The following is a 16,989-nucleotide window of genomic DNA, read 5'->3' on the forward strand; positions in this document are numbered from 1 at the left end:
TTGCTGGTGGTGTTTACGTGATTGTGGTTCTTCATATGGTCTTGTGTGGGAGTAGCCGTGTGAAATTCACTCCATGGGAACTGTCCTCTGTGGTGTGCAGATCAGTTGTAATTCTTGGAGATCTCCAAGCACCCCCTGAAAGTTGGCAACTGCGAGATTACGAGTAACAGGGCATGACTTTATTTTACAAAAATACTTTCTGCATCTTCCTCCTTGCTAGCTCTCCTGTATTCTCAATTCCCGCCGTTCATCAGTTATCCAGGTAGCTAGAACACATTCAAAGGGCTGGACCGCATGTACTTCACCAACTGAATAACTAGAAATCTCGTTCCAAGTGTCTATACCGCTTTTACAAAAACTCAGAAATGTGTGAAACATATAACACGAAGATCAAAAGGTCTTCAGACAGGAAGAAAGTGTTGTGTGTTTAGGAAGTTTAAAGCTAAATTAAAATGTTGTTATAGGAAACAAAGGCCCTGGGGTTCTACAAGGAAATGAAAGCTAAAAATAATCTGCTTTCCCCGCTTGAGTGGCATTCAGTGCAATCCTCAGTAGAGTTACAGCCTTCTAGGTCCCTTAAAGTCAACGGGCTTAGAAAGGTATAACTCTCTTTAGGATTGCGCTGTTTGGTTTTGATTTATGAGCTTTACGCGCTGCAGAATCTTGCAAGGTGTTTACAATTGTGGAAGTTTTCTCCTGTGCAAGTGGCACAGGTCCAATCTTCGATCTGGAGTCTGATGTCCATATTCTGCTCCTCTGCTTCACCCCACACCTCGTTTCCCTGCATGTGTGAATTGGATTTGAGTAGTTCTGGCAACGGACGCTTCACACAACTGACCGACCATGCGGTAGCTGCATTGGCACCATGTCACAAGTAGGGTTGCCAGGTTCCTCTTCGCAACCGGCGGGAGGTTTTTGGGGCGGAGCCTGAGGGGCGGGGTTTGGGGAAGGGAGGGACTTCAATGCCATAGAGTCCAATTGCCAGAGCGGCCATTTTCTCCAGGGGAACTGATCTATATCGGCTGGAGATCGGTTGTAATAGCAGGAGATCTCCAGCTAGTACCTGGAGGTTGGCAACCCTAGTCACAAGGAATGAAAGAGCCAAACCATGCCAAAATTCAGAGCACAAGGTCGACAAAGAAAAAACCCATTTGCATAACTCAAAACTCTGCGGTTTAACATGGCTGACAATTGACACGTTGATTAATCCTCCAGGAAGTTTCCATAGTCCAAACACTGTTTGTTGTGAGCCCTTTGTTAGGAAGTGGCACACTCGAGGTCTCACGTAGGGTTGCCAACTCCGGGTTAGGACGTTCCTGGAGATTTGGGGATGGAGCCTGTGGAAGGCGGGGTTTGGAGAGCAGATGGGACCTCCGTGGGGTATAGGGTTGCCAACTGCCAGGTAGTAGCAGGAGATCTCCTGCTAATTCAACTGATCTCCAGCCGATAGAGATCAGATTACCTGGAAAAAATGGCCACTTTGGCAATTGGACTCTATGGCATTGAAGTCCCCTCCCCAAACCCATCCCTCCTCAGGCTCTGCCCCCAAAACCTCCCACAGGTGGCGAAGAGGGACCTGGCAACCCCAGTGGGGTATAATGCCATAGAGTTCACCCTCCAAATTAACCATTTTCTCTAAAGGAACTGATCGCTGTAGTCTGGAGATCAGTTGTATTTGGTTCCATGCTGAGCCTGCATTCGGCTCTAGACTATTCCAATGTCAGCTAATCTGGAACGCTGGATAAACACTTTAAAATCAAAATAGATAAATACAAAGTCTTATCTTGACATATTCCTATGTTCATTCGTCACCTTTTCTGCTTTATCGTAGATTAACCGGGACAGCTGGTGCCCCGTTGAACCTTCCTCGGACCCTTCACTACTGGAGCCGAAACGTGCTTGTAACTCGGCAGGTGAGTGCAGTATTTTGCGATTCCCTTTCTGGGGTCGTCTAATCCTGGTGCGGAGTTATGCAAATCCTTTTGAGCTCCTAGCAGGTCTTTACCGGGTGTACCCAGGGCTTAGGTTAGTTTCCGGGGCTCCGTTTGAAATGTTGGCTTGAGCCATTGGTGAGTTTTGGGTGCAGGACATCTTAGGCTGGGCCTCCTTCTCAGTTTTAATTTTATTTGTTGGTAGGGATATATGGATCACCACACGGTTTGCCCGCTTATACTTATTACTTGACATCTCCTCGTCTTTCTAGAGCCTTCTGTTTCGCTAGACTGAATGGAAACCCCTCTGTGGTTATGCAAGGCAGAGGATCTGTCCTTGCTCCTCTGGCTCTATTGATTCATTATCTCATGCCCTCATGCCCTTTTGGAATGCCGCTTTGATCACGTTATCTTTTCCCTTTTAACATATAAATCTAATGCCTCTGTGTCTGACATAATGGCTTTTTTTTTTTTTTTTTTTTAAGTGACAGGGATCCCAAGGCTATGTTGTCAGTGGCAAGATTTATTTCGGTCCTCATATCCCTCAAACATTAGATCTAAAATTACACTGCTCAAGATCAGTGGATCAAGGAGCGTCTAAGGGATAAAGGAAAGGGATGTATGGATCCCAGCTTTCTTTCTCGACAGCAGAGCACAAGGCAGTAGACAAAAGGGGGGAAAAACTGGGTCATTGCAGGTGTGAGTGAAGGGGTTTTGCTGTCTGTTTTTCTCCCCTGCAGAGGGGCTTAGCTGCTGGTGGAGTCTGGAAGGGGAAAGGCAAAGGAGGCTCATGAGAAGAGGGGTCAGTCGTTCTCTCCTCCATTTTATCCTCATACAATCACAGAATCATAGAGTTGGAAGGAACCACCAAGGTCATCTAGTCCAACCCCCTGCACAATGCAGTAAATTCACAACTACCTCCCCCCCACACCCCCAGTGATCCCTATTCCATACCCAGAAGACTGCAAGAAAAATCCCCTCCAGGATCCGTGGCCAATCTGGACTGGAGGAAAATTCCTTCCTGACCCCAAAGTGGCGATTGGCATTACCCTGGGCATGTACGAAAGGGCCATGCGAGCCAAGCACTGACTCATCCCTTCCTGCCCTCCCTCTTATGATCTGCCTAAGTTAACAGAATCAGCATTGCTTACAGATGGCCATCTATAAGAAGAAGAAGAGGAGGAGGAGGAGTTGGTTTCTATATGCTTTCTCTACCACTTAAGGGAGAAACAAATCGGCTTACCATCACCTTCCCCTCCCCTCCCCACAATACACAGCCTGTGAGGTAGGTGGGGCTGAGAGAGTTCTCCAGATTAGAGTCCACTGCTCCAAACCACCGCTTTTAACCACTACGTCATGCTGGCTCTAGCTTCTGCTTAAAAACCTCCAGAGAAAGAGGTTTCACAACCTTGTGAGGTTGGTTAGGCTGAGAGTGGGAGACTGACCCGAAGTCACCCAGCGTGCCTCAGTGGAAGAATGGGGATTCGAACCTGGGTCTCTTTGGTCCTAGTCTGACTCTGTAAGCACTAAATGACACTGGCTGTCTCTACATACTCTGGCAGCGATGGGCAGTTTTGAAGAGGAGCGGCACATTCTACCATCTCGTTCTACTTTGTGTTTCAGAGCCATCGTAGGGTAGTGGTTAAGAGTGGTGGGAACCTAATCTGGTGAACTGGGTTCGATTCCCCAGTCCTCCACATGAGCGGCGGACTCTAATCTGGAGAACCGGGTTCAATTCCCCACTCCTACACATGAAGCCAGCTGGGTGACCTTGGGCTAGTCACAGCTCTCTTAGAGCTCTCTCGGCCTCACCTACCTCACAGGATGTCTGTTGTAGGGAACTGAAGGTGAGCGTAAACCGGTTTGATTCTTCCTCAAGTGGTGGAGAAAGTCGGCATACAAAAACCAACTCTTCCTCTTCTTCTTCAACAAGACCTAAGAAGATTATTCGCTGGAGCCAAGATTTGTGGGTCTCAGGCTGGATTGTCACCCATTTGGGCCCCCAGTTAAAATCAATGGACATCTGAGTTGCAGGGGAAAGTGCCTGAGTTTGGTATCTGGAGTTGGAGAGTCCCCATTGGGAGATCTTTACAGAGTCTGGCTTTACCGTCCCTAAATATTATACCTTCATGTCCTAAAGAAAAAATTGATAACATCGTTTCACATCCCCCCCCACTAGAGTCAATTTTGATTTTTTTTGTTAAACTTGGACTGACTTTGGAATCCCTTCTGGCTCCAGTAGCTGATATAATAAAGTTGTTTTTACAGTTGTTAAATGGGATTTCTCTCGTCTTTAAACTTCCCTTCCTTCCCGGAATCCCTCCTGATGTCCTTTCGCCGACCCTGTTGTACCTTTCAGCACGGGACTTGATTAACTTCTTCGGGCAAAGCATCTGCCCAGCCACCAATCTGGAACTCCCTTCCCCTCCCCGCCCCCCAATTTTCCATCCCAACTTTTTTTCACGGAGCTGCTTTGGTTTCCACAGTCTGGAATGTGGACATGCTCTGTTAAGTTGCCAAGGCAGCTGGATGAGAGGGAATTGCTGTCTTGCAAATTTGTCACGGGCTTCCCCCTCCCTCCCTCTTTTCTCCCCCCTTTCCTTTCCCTTCTCATGGAAAAGAAATTCAGACTTTCCGAGTTGGTTGTAAGCAGAGAAGGTGCGGGGAAAGGAACCGCACCTGATACAACAAGAACGGGTCCCTCTGTGCCGTGGCCAATTCCTCTGCGGAACCAGCCCTAGCTTTCTTTGCGAGTAAAATGTCTCCATCGCAGGGTATCACTTATTGTAGTGATGGGAAACTGGAATGGTTTGGCTCCGGTTTCATTGCCTCAAACTTCCTAGGCAGCTTTAGGCAAACGAAAGAATGAACTCCCCAAAGGTCAAGAGAAATACCAACATCCAAGACCAAATGTTATACAATATAAAGGTTACGCCAATACGAAATAAGTATATATTTATTACAGGCAAAAATCAATAACATATATAAGGCCCTACAATAGCCTACCAAACCGACCTGCTCATGTAAACCTAGAACACAAATAGACATAAAATCACAAAATTATTTAAATAGTTGGTTCGACAAAGTAAGGGAGATTTATGCATTGATTAAATTAACTTACTATCAAAATAACAAAAACATGGAGGAATTAGATGGAATATGGAATCCCACAATATCCAGAATGGAGAACACACTTAAAAGTCTAGATTCTGTTGGTGATGGTTCATAAAGAGATTATTTAGAAATATATAGGTTTTATAAGTACTGGTCAATGTTTGTTTGGAAATAAGTTTGCTTGTTAATGCTGTATTATTGCATTATTGTTAACCTTAACAATAATATATATATATTTTTAAAATAAATAAGCAAAAATAATAATAACAAAATTAGACTTTGACCAAACGCGTTTTGGCCAAATGGCCATCTTCAGTGGTCAAAACAATCCCAATTCCAGACTAAAAATGTACATAACTTTCTAAAACTCTTTATGACTGTAGGTACATTGTGTTCATACATAAAATTGTCAACATCTCATAGTCATAAAGTAATCTCAAAGTCTGGAGTAGTTATACGGTTTTAGACAGTTACACAGTTGGTGTCGCTCTAGGCAAACCACAGCCTTAGGGTTGCCAACCTCCAGGTAGAAGCTGGAGATCTCCCACTATTACAACTGATCTTCAGCTGATAGAGGTCAGTTCACCAGGAGAAAATGGCCACTTTGGCAATTGGACCCTATGGCATTGAAGTCCCTCCCCTCCCAAACCCAGCCCTCCTCAGGCTCCGCCCCAAAATCTCCCACCGGTGACGAAGAGGGACCTGGCAACCCTGCTCAGCCTCAATTTTCTGTCTGCAATATACATGTGGGGATACCAGCCAACCTTGAGGGCAAGGTTGTACAGGTTGAGTATCCCTTATCCGGACATCCAATATCCAGACTGATATGAAAACCGGACCATTTGAGCTGGCGTACAGGCATTACTCACAGGCCCTCAGCAGTCCATTGATGGCTCAATGTACACAAATTGTCAAAAAATTACATTCAGGCTATATGAATAAAGTATATATAAAAAGGTAAAGGTCCCCTGTGCAAGCACCGGGTCATTCCTGACCCATGGGGTGACGTCACATCCTGACGTTTACTAGGCAGATTTTGTTTATGGGGTGGTTTGCCAGTGCCTTCCCCAGTCATCTTCCCTTTACCCCCAGCAAGCTGGGTACTCATTTTACCGACCTCGGAAGGATGGAAGGCCTAGTCGACTTTGAGCTGGCTACCTGAAACCGACAACCGTCGGGATCGAACTCAGGTCGTGAGCAGAGCTTGGACTGCAGTACTGCAGCTTACCACTCTGCACCACGGGGCTCATGTAAAGTATATGTAAAACATATATAAAACATTACGGTCACATTATGAGAAGACAAGAGTCACTAGAAAAGACAATCATGCTAGGAAAAGTTGACGGCAGCAGGAAAAGAGAAAGACCCAACAAGAGATTGATTGACTCAATAAAGGAAGCCACAGCCCTCAATTTGCAAGATCTGAGCAAGGCTGTCAAAGATAGGACGTTTTGGAGGACATTGATTCATAGGGTCGCCATGAGTCAGAAGCGACTTGGCGGCACTTAACACACACACACAAAACATAAATCAATTTCGTGTTTAGACTTCAGTCCCATCCCCAAGATATATGCAAAAATCCCCAAATATCGAAAGATCCAAAATACGGTCCACTTCTGGTCCCAAGCAGTTCGGAATTGGATAAAGGATACTCAGCCTGTATTACATTGCCACGGGAGGAACAGAAAACAGCAACACATTATATTAGTGGGTTGAAATTAAATCAAATGAGTTTCCGGCTAAACATTAGGAAGAACATACTAACAGTTTAGAGTGCTTCCTCAGTGGAACAGGCTTCCTCGGGAGGTGGTGCGCTCTCCTTCCCTGAAGGTTTTTAAGCATAGGCTAGATGGCCATCTGTCAGCAATGCTGATTCTGTGACCTTAGGCAAATCATGAGAGGGAGGGCAGGAAGGTTTGCATCAGTGTTTGGCTCTTGTGACCCAGGGTAATGCCAATTGCCACTTCGGGGTGAGGAAGTAATTTTTCCTCCAGGACAGACTGGCCAGGGATCCTGGAAGGGTTTTTTTTTTGTTTGTTTGTTTGTTTTGCCATCTTCTGAGCGTGGAGTAGAGGTCACTGGGGGTGTGGGGGGGAAGTAGTTGTGAATTTCCTGCATTGTGCAGGGGGTTGGTCTAGATGACCCTGGTGGTCCCTTCCAACCCTATGATTCTATTCTATGCTTCTATGCAACTTGATGCAGAATCCAGCTTTCTGCGAATCACAGCTTCCATGAAGGTAAAATAAGTTTCTAGTCCTGAAGGCTAGGGGCAAGGGTGGTTGGAATTTCACAAGCCAGAGCTGAAATTCCTGTTGGACCATTCCCCATGGCTCTTGAAAACAAAATAAACTATTTAAAGTCGTAAACATTGCTGTGTAAAGTCTGCCCAATTTTCATGATTTATGCACATCCCAGATTTTGGATTTTCTTTGGGCAGGTCTTAATTGCATTGAGATGTAATTCTTACCCCCCACTTTTGAAGCATAAAATGATACCAACTTACTGAGATGTTGTAAGGATTACAAGGTTTTATATGCATGAAGTGCTGTATGAAACGCTATATAAGCACACAGAGATGAGCAAGTGTGGTATAGTGGTTAGGAGCGGCAGACTCTAATCTGGTGAACCGGGTTGGTTTCCCCACTCCTACACATGAAACCAGCTGGGTTACCTTGGGCTAGTCACAGCTCTCTCAGCCTCACCTACCTCACAGGGTGTCTGTTGTGTTGAGGGGAAGGGAAGGTGATTGTAAGCCGGTTTGAGTCTCCCTTAAGTGGTAAAGAAAGTTGGCAAATAAAAACCAACTCCTCTTCTTCTTCTTCCTCTTCCTCCTCCTCTTCTTCCTCTTCCTCTTCTTCTCCTCAGTCTGTGCTTACAGGAGGCAAATCTCAGCTGCATTCTCATATTTTTATGTATTTATTTATTTGTACCTCACCTTGCCCTGACCTGGATGGCCCTGAGTAGACTGTTCTCACCAGATCTTGGAAGTTAAACAAGGTCGGCCCGGGTTAGTGCTTGGGTGGGAGACCACCAAGGACGTCCAGGGTTTGCTTCACAGAGGCAGGCAATGACCAACCACCTCTGTTCATCTCTTGCCTTGAAAACCTTTCGGGGGTCACCATAAGTCCACTATTTGATGGCTCTTTCCACCACCTTGCTATTAAACAACATCAGTCCCCCGAGTCAGCTAACTATAAATCAGTCCTTGCCATGAAAGGCATTGCCTGAAAATTAGCATTAGCACAATCACAGTATCGGTCAACAAACTTAATTGAAAACATTCTCAGCTTGGAAAATAATTAGACAACAGGGCCCCAAGAAGAGAGAAGAAAAGTGGACACCAAGATCTGAAAAGCTCAAAAAACGCAGGTTTTGAAAACCCAGGAATGCTGAGGGATTTAAAAAAAAAAAACACTAGCAAAGTCATTGCTTCTTCCTTGCTCCGGGTAAATGTGGGGGGGATAAGGGGGCTCTTGCTAGTGGGAGATTTTGTTTATATAGCACTTAGCAATTTGTCACCCTTCAAAGGCTTCATGTGTGTTCCGTTTGTTTGCTGTGATCTTTCCAAGGAACCAGTTAAGGGGAGTTGCATTACTGTCCCCTCATTACAAATTGTGAGGAAGGGGCTGAGAGAAAGCAACTTGCCTGAGCTTGTGCCAAAGGCCTGATCCGTAATAGGGACCTGCTGACCTGCAGCAATGTCCCTTAGCTGCAAACTTGCACCAGGACACAGGTTTGCAATCTGCCTGTTTGATGGAGGGTCTCAAAAGCAGAGGCTAAATTGTTAATATTGTTTCCCCTCCCACAGAAAGCAGCAGTTTCCTAGAGGACGAACTAAGTGGGGATTGCACCTTGACGCAAGACCTCCTTAAGAGGGAATCTGGGAGCAAGTCTGGCTTTTTCCCTCTGCCGAGCGATGGGGTGGATGAAATCGACTTTGGAAAGGTAAGGCTGAGCTTGGCTGGTGTTTCCAATGTTCATTCCCGCAGATCTGCATGTTTCAGTTGAGCTTCTGCCCCTTGGGCTATCCAGGAAGCTAGGGTTTTCTCTCACTGCTGAACCACTGCCTGCAGGTTTTCAGTTAATAACACAGCTAAGACTTGAACACATGAAGCTGCCTTATACTGAATCAGACCCTCGGTCCATCAAAGTCAGTATTGTCTATTCAGACCGGCAGTGGCTCTCCAGGGTCTCAGGTAGAGGTCTTTCATATCACCTACTTGCCTGGTCCCTTTAACTGGAGATGCCGGGGATTGAAACTGGGACCTTCTGCATGCCAAGAAGATGCTCTACCACTGAGCCACGGCATGTATGTGTAAGCCAGTGTGGCATAGTGGTTAAAGTGTTGGACTAGGGTCTGGGAGATTCAGGGTCAAACCCCCACTGGGTGACTTAGTCACGCACTCTCAGCCTAGCCTCTCCCAGAGGGTTCTGGTGAGGATAAGGTGGTCAAGAGAGGAACGATGTAAGCTGCCTTGGGTTCCCGTCAGGTAGAATGGCAAGGTATAAGTGACGTAATAAATAAAAATAACCCAAGTGAAGCGATTTTGGAGTGTGGGCCCTTGTAGCGCCTTTCGTGTTCGGCAAAGTCCGTGCAGCGCTCTGGTCTGAGATCTGTTCTTCGTATGCCTTGCCCTCTTCCTTTCTTCAAATGAGCGTTTCAGAGTAGCTGACAGACGTTGCGACATTCTCCGTCTGAGTGAGTCATGCTGTCGAATGTCATTTCCTGAAGTCATCTCCCCTGAAGCCCTGCTTCTCATCACTCCCTCCCCCCGCTTTCCTTCGGCAGGACCCTACGCAACTAAATGACCTAAGCACTGAAGACCTTGTCATGTTTCAGAGCTGTCCTACAACTTCTGGCCCAGGGAACGGCCACCTGTGTGGGTTAAGGGCCAGCCGTGACGGTGAATCGTTTCTTATGGGGCTGTCGCAGCCCACAGCGGGGGACATGAAGTGGGGAAAATAAAAGGGAGGCCTTTTTGGCATGGCATTTGAACCCTGCCACCTCATGAGCAACCCAGGCACTTGCGTAGGAAAGGGTGAGGCATGGGGATGAATAGTAATTTTTGTCTAAGTCGCTCTGGCTTTGGTTTCTGAAAAGGAGAAGAAAATAAAACCAGCAAATGCAATTCAGATTTTTTTTTTTTGCTACAGAAAGATTTCCCAGTAGTTGGCCATGTCACAACAATGCTCTCCAAAAAGAAGAAGAGTTGGTTTTTATATGATGACTTTCTCTGCAACTTAAGGGAGAATCAAACCGGCTTACAATCACCTTCCCTTCCCCTCTCCACAACATTCACCCTGTGAGGTAGGTGAGGCTGAGAGAGTGTGACTAGCCCAAGGTCCCCCAGCTGGCTTCGTATGTAGGAGTGAAGAAGCAAATCCAGTTCACCAGATCAGCCTCCGCCGCTCATGTAGAGGAGTGGGGAATCAAACCTGGTTCTCCAGATCAGAGTCCACCGCTCCAAACCACCGCTTTTAACCACTATACCATGCTGGCTCTCTTTTAACATAGATCTGGGTAACGTCGCACCAAAGAATTAAAAGGAATGTATCACTTTCTGTTTTAGAGCGCTGTATTGGAACCAGATAAGGAAGCTCTCTTTCTGTCTCTCTCTCTCACACACAAAAAAGTCCAAGACATCTTTTGCTGCATTTTTTGTGTGTGTGATTTCCAAACATCATCTTGCGAAAGGGTTGGGAACAAAGTGAGGCTTGCAAACACTGAGCCCTTCTGCTTTTACTATTCCAGGCTATCATTGCAGGGGTTGCTCATGTAACATCAAGCTTTTCTTTCTGTGCCAGTGTCTCCCAAGAGAGACCGTGTTGGGATGTACTGAGAATCCCTGAAGCATTATCACTAGGGTTGCCATTAAAGTTGCCAACCTCCAGGTAGTGGCTGGAGAGCTCCCTCTATTACAACTGATCTCCAGCTGACAGAGATCAGTTCCCCTGGAGGAAATGGCCGCTTTGGCAATTGGACTCCATGGCATTGAAGTCCCTCCCCTCCCCAAACCTCGTCTTCCTCAGGCTCCGCCCCAAAAATCTCCAGGTATTTCCCAACTCGGAGCTGGCAACCCTAGTTGCTGTGTGCCATCGGGCACTCCAGTGGCTGACGGGAGAAGGATTTTTAAAAAAATTGCCATCATTTTTTAAAAAAATTGCCATGCATGATGTCATTTCTAGGAAAACCTGGAAGTGATGGCTCGCTTGAGTTTCTCAAGTATATATTTCATTCAGGAAATAATACAGTTTACAGAAATCTTGTAAAATAATGGTTAGTGCATTGAATAAGTATTCTAATTCATTCTATGTAAATATAAGAAACTCCGTGATAGAATCATTGCGTTTTCAGGGACTACTGATGAGGATTGCCGTTGTTGATGGCCGTCCCACCCCCATATCTCCGGTACCTGGTCTTCTGTTGGTGGCCAGGCCAGGCCTACCGCTGTCCTGAAAGAAAGCTCTTATCCTTCATTCCTGACTTAAATTTTAAATGTTGGTTGATAAGGGGTTGACATGGAGAAGATGCTAGATCCATCCCTGGAACTCTTTACTTAAGAACTGTGGCCTGATAGCTTCTGAAAGCCAGCGTGGTGTAGTGGTTAAGAGCAGTGGTTTGGAACGGTGGACTCTGATCTGGAGAACCGGGTTTGATCCCCCACTCCTCCGCATGAAGCCAGCTGGGTGACCTTGGGCTAGTCACAGAACTCACAGGGTGTCTATTGTGGGGAAGGGAAGGTGATTGTCAGCCGGTTTGATTCTTCCTTAAGTGGTAGAGAAAGTCGGCATATAAAAACCAACTCTTCTTCTTTCCTCTCCCTGCTTTTCCAGTTTTATCCAGGGTGATCTTACTGCATTCTGCATATGGAGTCGGTAAGTATAACCTGCCGTTCCATCTTCCTTCCATCCCTCTCATGGGTTGTTGTTGTTCTTCTCTCACAGCATGAAGAGGAGCAATCAGCCGGAGACAGTACAAGTTCTGGTTCCTCCGCAGACGATACGATATCCCTGGAAAGGAACTCTTCCCTAGGGAGTGACATTTCGCTCCCTCAGGCCGTGAACTCCCACCGGCTCCCGGACCGGTACGGCCTGGATGGCGGCTGCTGCAACGCAGCTAGCGGCGAGGGGCCCGACGGTGAATTTGCTGTCTCCGGAGAACTAGAGGAAGAGCTGGACAGCATCACGGAAGTGCCTCCTCACTCTTCGGTCCTGAGGAACTCTATGAGACCGTTGTCCCCTTTCCGCCGGCACAGCTGGGGCCCAGGAAAGAATGCCAGCAGCGAAGCGGAGGTCAACCACAGGAGGTGAGTCGAAAGGCCTTTGGAAACATGCGTCCACAATCTTGAGGACTAGAAATTTAAGAAGTAGACAAGCTGGAACAAGTACAGAGGAGGGCAACAAAGATGGTGAGGGGCCTGGAGACCAAGTCCTATGAGGAAATGTTGAAGGAGCTGGGTATGTTTCGCCTGAAGAGGAGAAGACTGAGAGGGGATATGATAACCATCTTCAGAACTTGAGGGGCTGTCATATAGAGGAAGGTGCCGAGTTGTTTTCTGTTGCCCCAGAAGGTCGGACGAGAACCAACGGGTTGAAATTAGATCAAAAGAGTTTCCGTCTAAACATTAGGAAGTACTATCTTAACAGTTAGAGTGATTCCTCAGTGGAACAGGCTTCCTCAGGAGATGGTGAGCTCTCCTTCCCTGAAGGTTTTTAAGCAGAGGCTAGACGGCCATCTGTCAGCAATGCTGATTCTATGACCTTAGGCAGATGATGAGAGGGAGGGCATCTTGGCCATCTTCTGGGCATGGAGTAGGGGTCACTGGGGTGAGTGTGGGGGAGCTAATTGTGAATTTCCTGCATTGTGTAGAGGGTTGGACTAGATGACCCTGGTGTTCCCTTCCATACATACATACACACACACACACACACACACACACACACACACACACATATTGCCATCAAGTCACATCTGACTTATGGTGACCCCATAGTGTTTTCAGGGCAAGAGACTTCAGAGGTGATTTGCCACTGCCTTCCTCTGCATCACGCCCCTGGTATTCCTTGGAGGTCGCCCATCCAAGTACTGACCAGGGCCAGCACTGCTTAGCATCTGAGATCTGATGAGATCAGGCCAGCCTGGGCTATCCAGGTCAGGGCATATATATTTTTAGCCTTCTCCTGTTGTTAAGTAATGTGACAGGAGTTTATTTGAATTATTCTCAGGGCTCATTGTGGTGCACTACTATGGTGAGAGCCAAGCTGGCGAGAGCCAGCTTGGTGTAGTAGTTAAGAGCTGTGGTTTGGAGCGGTGGAATTTGATTCCCCGCTCCTCCACATGAGCGGCGGAGGCTAATCTGGTGAACTGCATTTGTTTCCCCCCTCCTACATATGAGGCCAGCTGGGTGACCTTGGGCTAGTCACACTCTCTCAGCCCCACCTCCCTCACAGGGTGTCTGTTGTGGGGAGGGGTAGGGAAGGTGAGTGTAAGCCGGTTTGATTCTTCCTTAAGTGGTAGAGAAAGTCGGCATATAAAAACCAACTCTTCTTCTCACCTGCAGGCTGGGGTGGCTGGCTGACAGATAATACAAGTGCAAAACGCTTCGTCTTAATCCTGGGTTTCAGGTTTATCTAAGTGCTGCCCGTGGTGGTTTCCTTGCGCATTTCGGCAGACAGACTCGGTGCCAGTTAGGGTGGCCAACTTCCAGGTGGTTGATTAAAAAAAATCACAGCCGTTGTGGCCAGCCAAATTCTATTAGATAAAGAATCAGATAAGTAAACAAATATCAATAATGCAGCATGTATGTGTATGTCTCCATTAATCTCAAAAGCAATAACATATCAATACAAAGACTCACGTATCAATGCAAAGAATGATAACTAGCTAAGTGCCCCTAACTGTGACTAGAGGCACCCAAACAATAATCCTTTTATGGATCATACAATGTCCATGAAGTAAATGTGGCTTGTTTCAGTGTCTCTAGTCACATTTAGGTGCACTTAGCTAGTTATGATTCTTTGCACTGATATGTGATTCTTTGTATTGCTTTTGTGATTAATGAATGGTGACATACACATGCATGCTGCATTATTGATATTTATTTATTTATCTACTTACTATACTTTTCCGTGTATAAAACGACCCTTTTTTCTAAAAATATTTAGAAAAAAAATGGGGGGTTGTCTTATACACAGAATGTCGCTCTCTTCCCCACCCATCAGCTGACGGGTGGGGAAGAGAGCAGGTGGGGAAGAGCCCGGTTGCCCTGGCTGGCCGGCGACCGGCCTTCCCGTGGTCCCCGCTCTCTTCCCCGCCTGTAAGCTGATGGGCGGGGAAGAGAGCGGGGACCCTCAGAAGGCTGGTTGCCAGCCGGCCAGGGCAACCGGCTATTCCCCGTCCGCTCTCTTCCCCGCCTGTCAGCTGAAGGGTGGGGAAGAGAGTGGGTGGGGAAGAGCCCTGTCACCCTGGCCAGCTGGCGACCGGCCTTCTAAGGGTCTCACTCTCTTCCCCGCCTGTATTTTTCTATACGCCCCCATGTATAAGACGATCCCTGATTTCTTAATTTTTAGTTCAAAAAAATAGGGGTCGTCTTATACATGGGGATGTCTTATACACGGAAAAATACGGTATTTATCTAATGGAATTTGGCTGGCCATATTGGCTGGGATTTATCAACTACTATTAGTACAGCACAAGTCCTTTTTTCTTAACCTCCAGGTGGTAGCAAGAGATCTCCCGCTATTACAACTGATCTCTAGGTGAAAGAGATCAGTTCACCTGGAGAAAACGGCCGCTTCGGCAATTGGACTCTATGGCGTTGTACTCCACTGAAGTCCCTCCTCTCTCCAAACCCCGCCCTCCTCAGTCTCCACCCCCCCCCCCCCAAATCTCCAGGTATTTCCCAACCCAGAGCTAACAACCCTAGGGCCAGTGGATGCAGTCAGCATCCTGTGATTCTGGGCTTCCCATTTACCCACCCAGCCCCAATTTCCTGCCTCTGACTTGAGGAGCGGGAGAACAAATGGGCTCCGTGCAGCCATGCTCCTTCCTTCTCTGCACCCCTCCCCTAAATCTGGGGATGTCTCGTTTGTTCACGCCATTCCCATATTATTACTGACTGTTTTGTCCGTGATTCATTTTCAGTTCAATGCGAGTGCTGGGAGATATTGCAAGGAAGCCTCCCATCCATAGGAGAAGGTACAGCAGCCACTGATGCTGACTAACCACGTAGCATATAAGCAGCCACTAACCTCCTGCTTTCCTGTGAATTGCCCCTCAGGGCCTGACTCAAACTGTCTTATCCCCGCCAAGTTGGTCAGCAATTCCCCCTCAGGGCTCAGAAGCGCCGCAAAACATTCCTGAACCATTTTTCATGCAGGCAATTGATGGCGGGATGGGAGCGGGTGGGGGAATTTGCATCTTGCAGTGGGAGGAAGGAGCATTTTTATAGCTTTTTTGTTGTTGTTGTAAACAAACAGGAAATGTTCTGTTCGGTTTTTTTGTAGGATCGTTAGATACTGGGGTAAATATCTATGCCGCTTTCCCAACATCTGGTTCTTAAGGCAGTTCACAAAGCCCCCCCCCAAAAAAGTACACAGTCCCAGTTCTCCATGAGTTGGAGTGTTCCTGGACCTGCCATGATGTCAGAACAGGATCAGCCAATGGCTGTGTGATCCAGCAATTTATTGCTTCTCAGCTTCTCCCGTATGAGACCTGCCTTCTGGGCTCCCTGTCCATCGAAGCTCTCCTAGTTCTTAAGCTGTTATGACTTCCTGGCCTCTGGTTGCTTTGCCTCATTCCCTGCTTCCCGTCAACCACATCACATCCCTTCCAGTCACTAGGGAACACAAGGTTTTGAGTTCTGGCCAAACTGGCTGTTGGTTTCGTTCAGGAACACAGCACCCATGGTGCATGGGCTGACTCTTCTCTGTGAGTTGGATTTGCTGCTGGACCTTCCGTGACCTCAACGCAGATCACCCAATGGTCAGCCAGTGTAGTCTGTAATAGGCTAGTGGTTAGTAGTCCAGCTGTCTTTAAGGCTCAGTTGTCTGGAATTGTCCCACCGTAAGCTCTGTTGACACGAACTTACTGAGAAGCAACAGGGTGAGTATTGAATTCAAGCTGTAAAGCGTTTCCTAAGATTGAAAGATGTAAATTTTCAGCTGTCTGCCTTCAGCACTGGTCAAGAATGAGCTGTGCCTATTGATCGGTCTGCCTCACTCGCGAATGAGCATTAGTTTATTTATTTTATAGATTGAAAAAGTTCATACCCTGCCTTTCTGCCCACATCAGGGCCACCGAGGCAGCCGATCAAAAACGTACATAATAGAAACACTTTTCTAGAGACTGACAGAACCAAACATGATTAAAACCGAGCAAAAATATGCAGATAGAAACATAAAAACAGCAATAAAAACATACAACAGGAAGGAGGGGATGCCAGACGAAAGGAGGGCATGCCAGGCAAAACAAAGAAATATTTGCCCACTGGTGGAAGATAGCAAGGCGAGTCTCTTTGAGAAGAGAGTTTTGGTGCCGCAACCAAGAAGGCCCTCTCCCGGGTTGCCACGCACCTAATCACAGAAGGTGGAGTCCCCCAAAGCAAGGCCTCAGAAGATGACCGTAGTGGATGGGTAGGTTTGTAAGGGAGCAGGTCATTAAGCATTTATTAAAATGCCTCTACCACACCTTTCCTCTTGGCTCAAGGCAGTTTTACCCACACCCCTATTGTAAAGGGTAAGCTGCCTCGATTAGCATCTGCTTCTCCGGCAGCCCAGTAATGGCAGGCTTCCTGTTTTCTTTGCTGTTCCCAGTTTGAGCTGGTGTCCCTCAGGTGTCCAGTGCAATGCCATGGGTGGTGACTTAAACGGCCGAAGGTAGAGTATCAATGGATGGGCTGAAGCAGGAGGGGCTTGCAAACCTGGCCTTGTCTGCTTCTTGCAT

General features: G+C 47.0%; 1 protein-coding gene across 1 annotated transcript in view; it reads left to right on the forward strand.

Annotated features, from left to right (window-relative positions):
• AKAP13 (A-kinase anchoring protein 13) overlaps nucleotides 1-16,989 on the forward strand; it is a 117,564-nt gene that overhangs the window by 51,190 nt on the left and 49,385 nt on the right. Inside the window, exons 3-7 of the mRNA XM_056866096.1 lie at nucleotides 1,832-1,913; nucleotides 8,854-8,990; nucleotides 11,991-12,352; nucleotides 15,190-15,243; nucleotides 16,860-16,922. Of these exons, the coding sequence (XP_056722074.1) occupies nucleotides 1,832-1,913; nucleotides 8,854-8,990; nucleotides 11,991-12,352; nucleotides 15,190-15,243; nucleotides 16,860-16,922 (698 nt within the window). The remainder of the gene's footprint in view (nucleotides 1-1,831; nucleotides 1,914-8,853; nucleotides 8,991-11,990; nucleotides 12,353-15,189; nucleotides 15,244-16,859; nucleotides 16,923-16,989) is intronic.

Source organism: Euleptes europaea, chromosome 20, assembly GCF_029931775.1.
Source record: "Euleptes europaea isolate rEulEur1 chromosome 20, rEulEur1.hap1, whole genome shotgun sequence".
NCBI lineage: Eukaryota > Metazoa > Chordata > Lepidosauria > Squamata > Sphaerodactylidae > Euleptes > Euleptes europaea.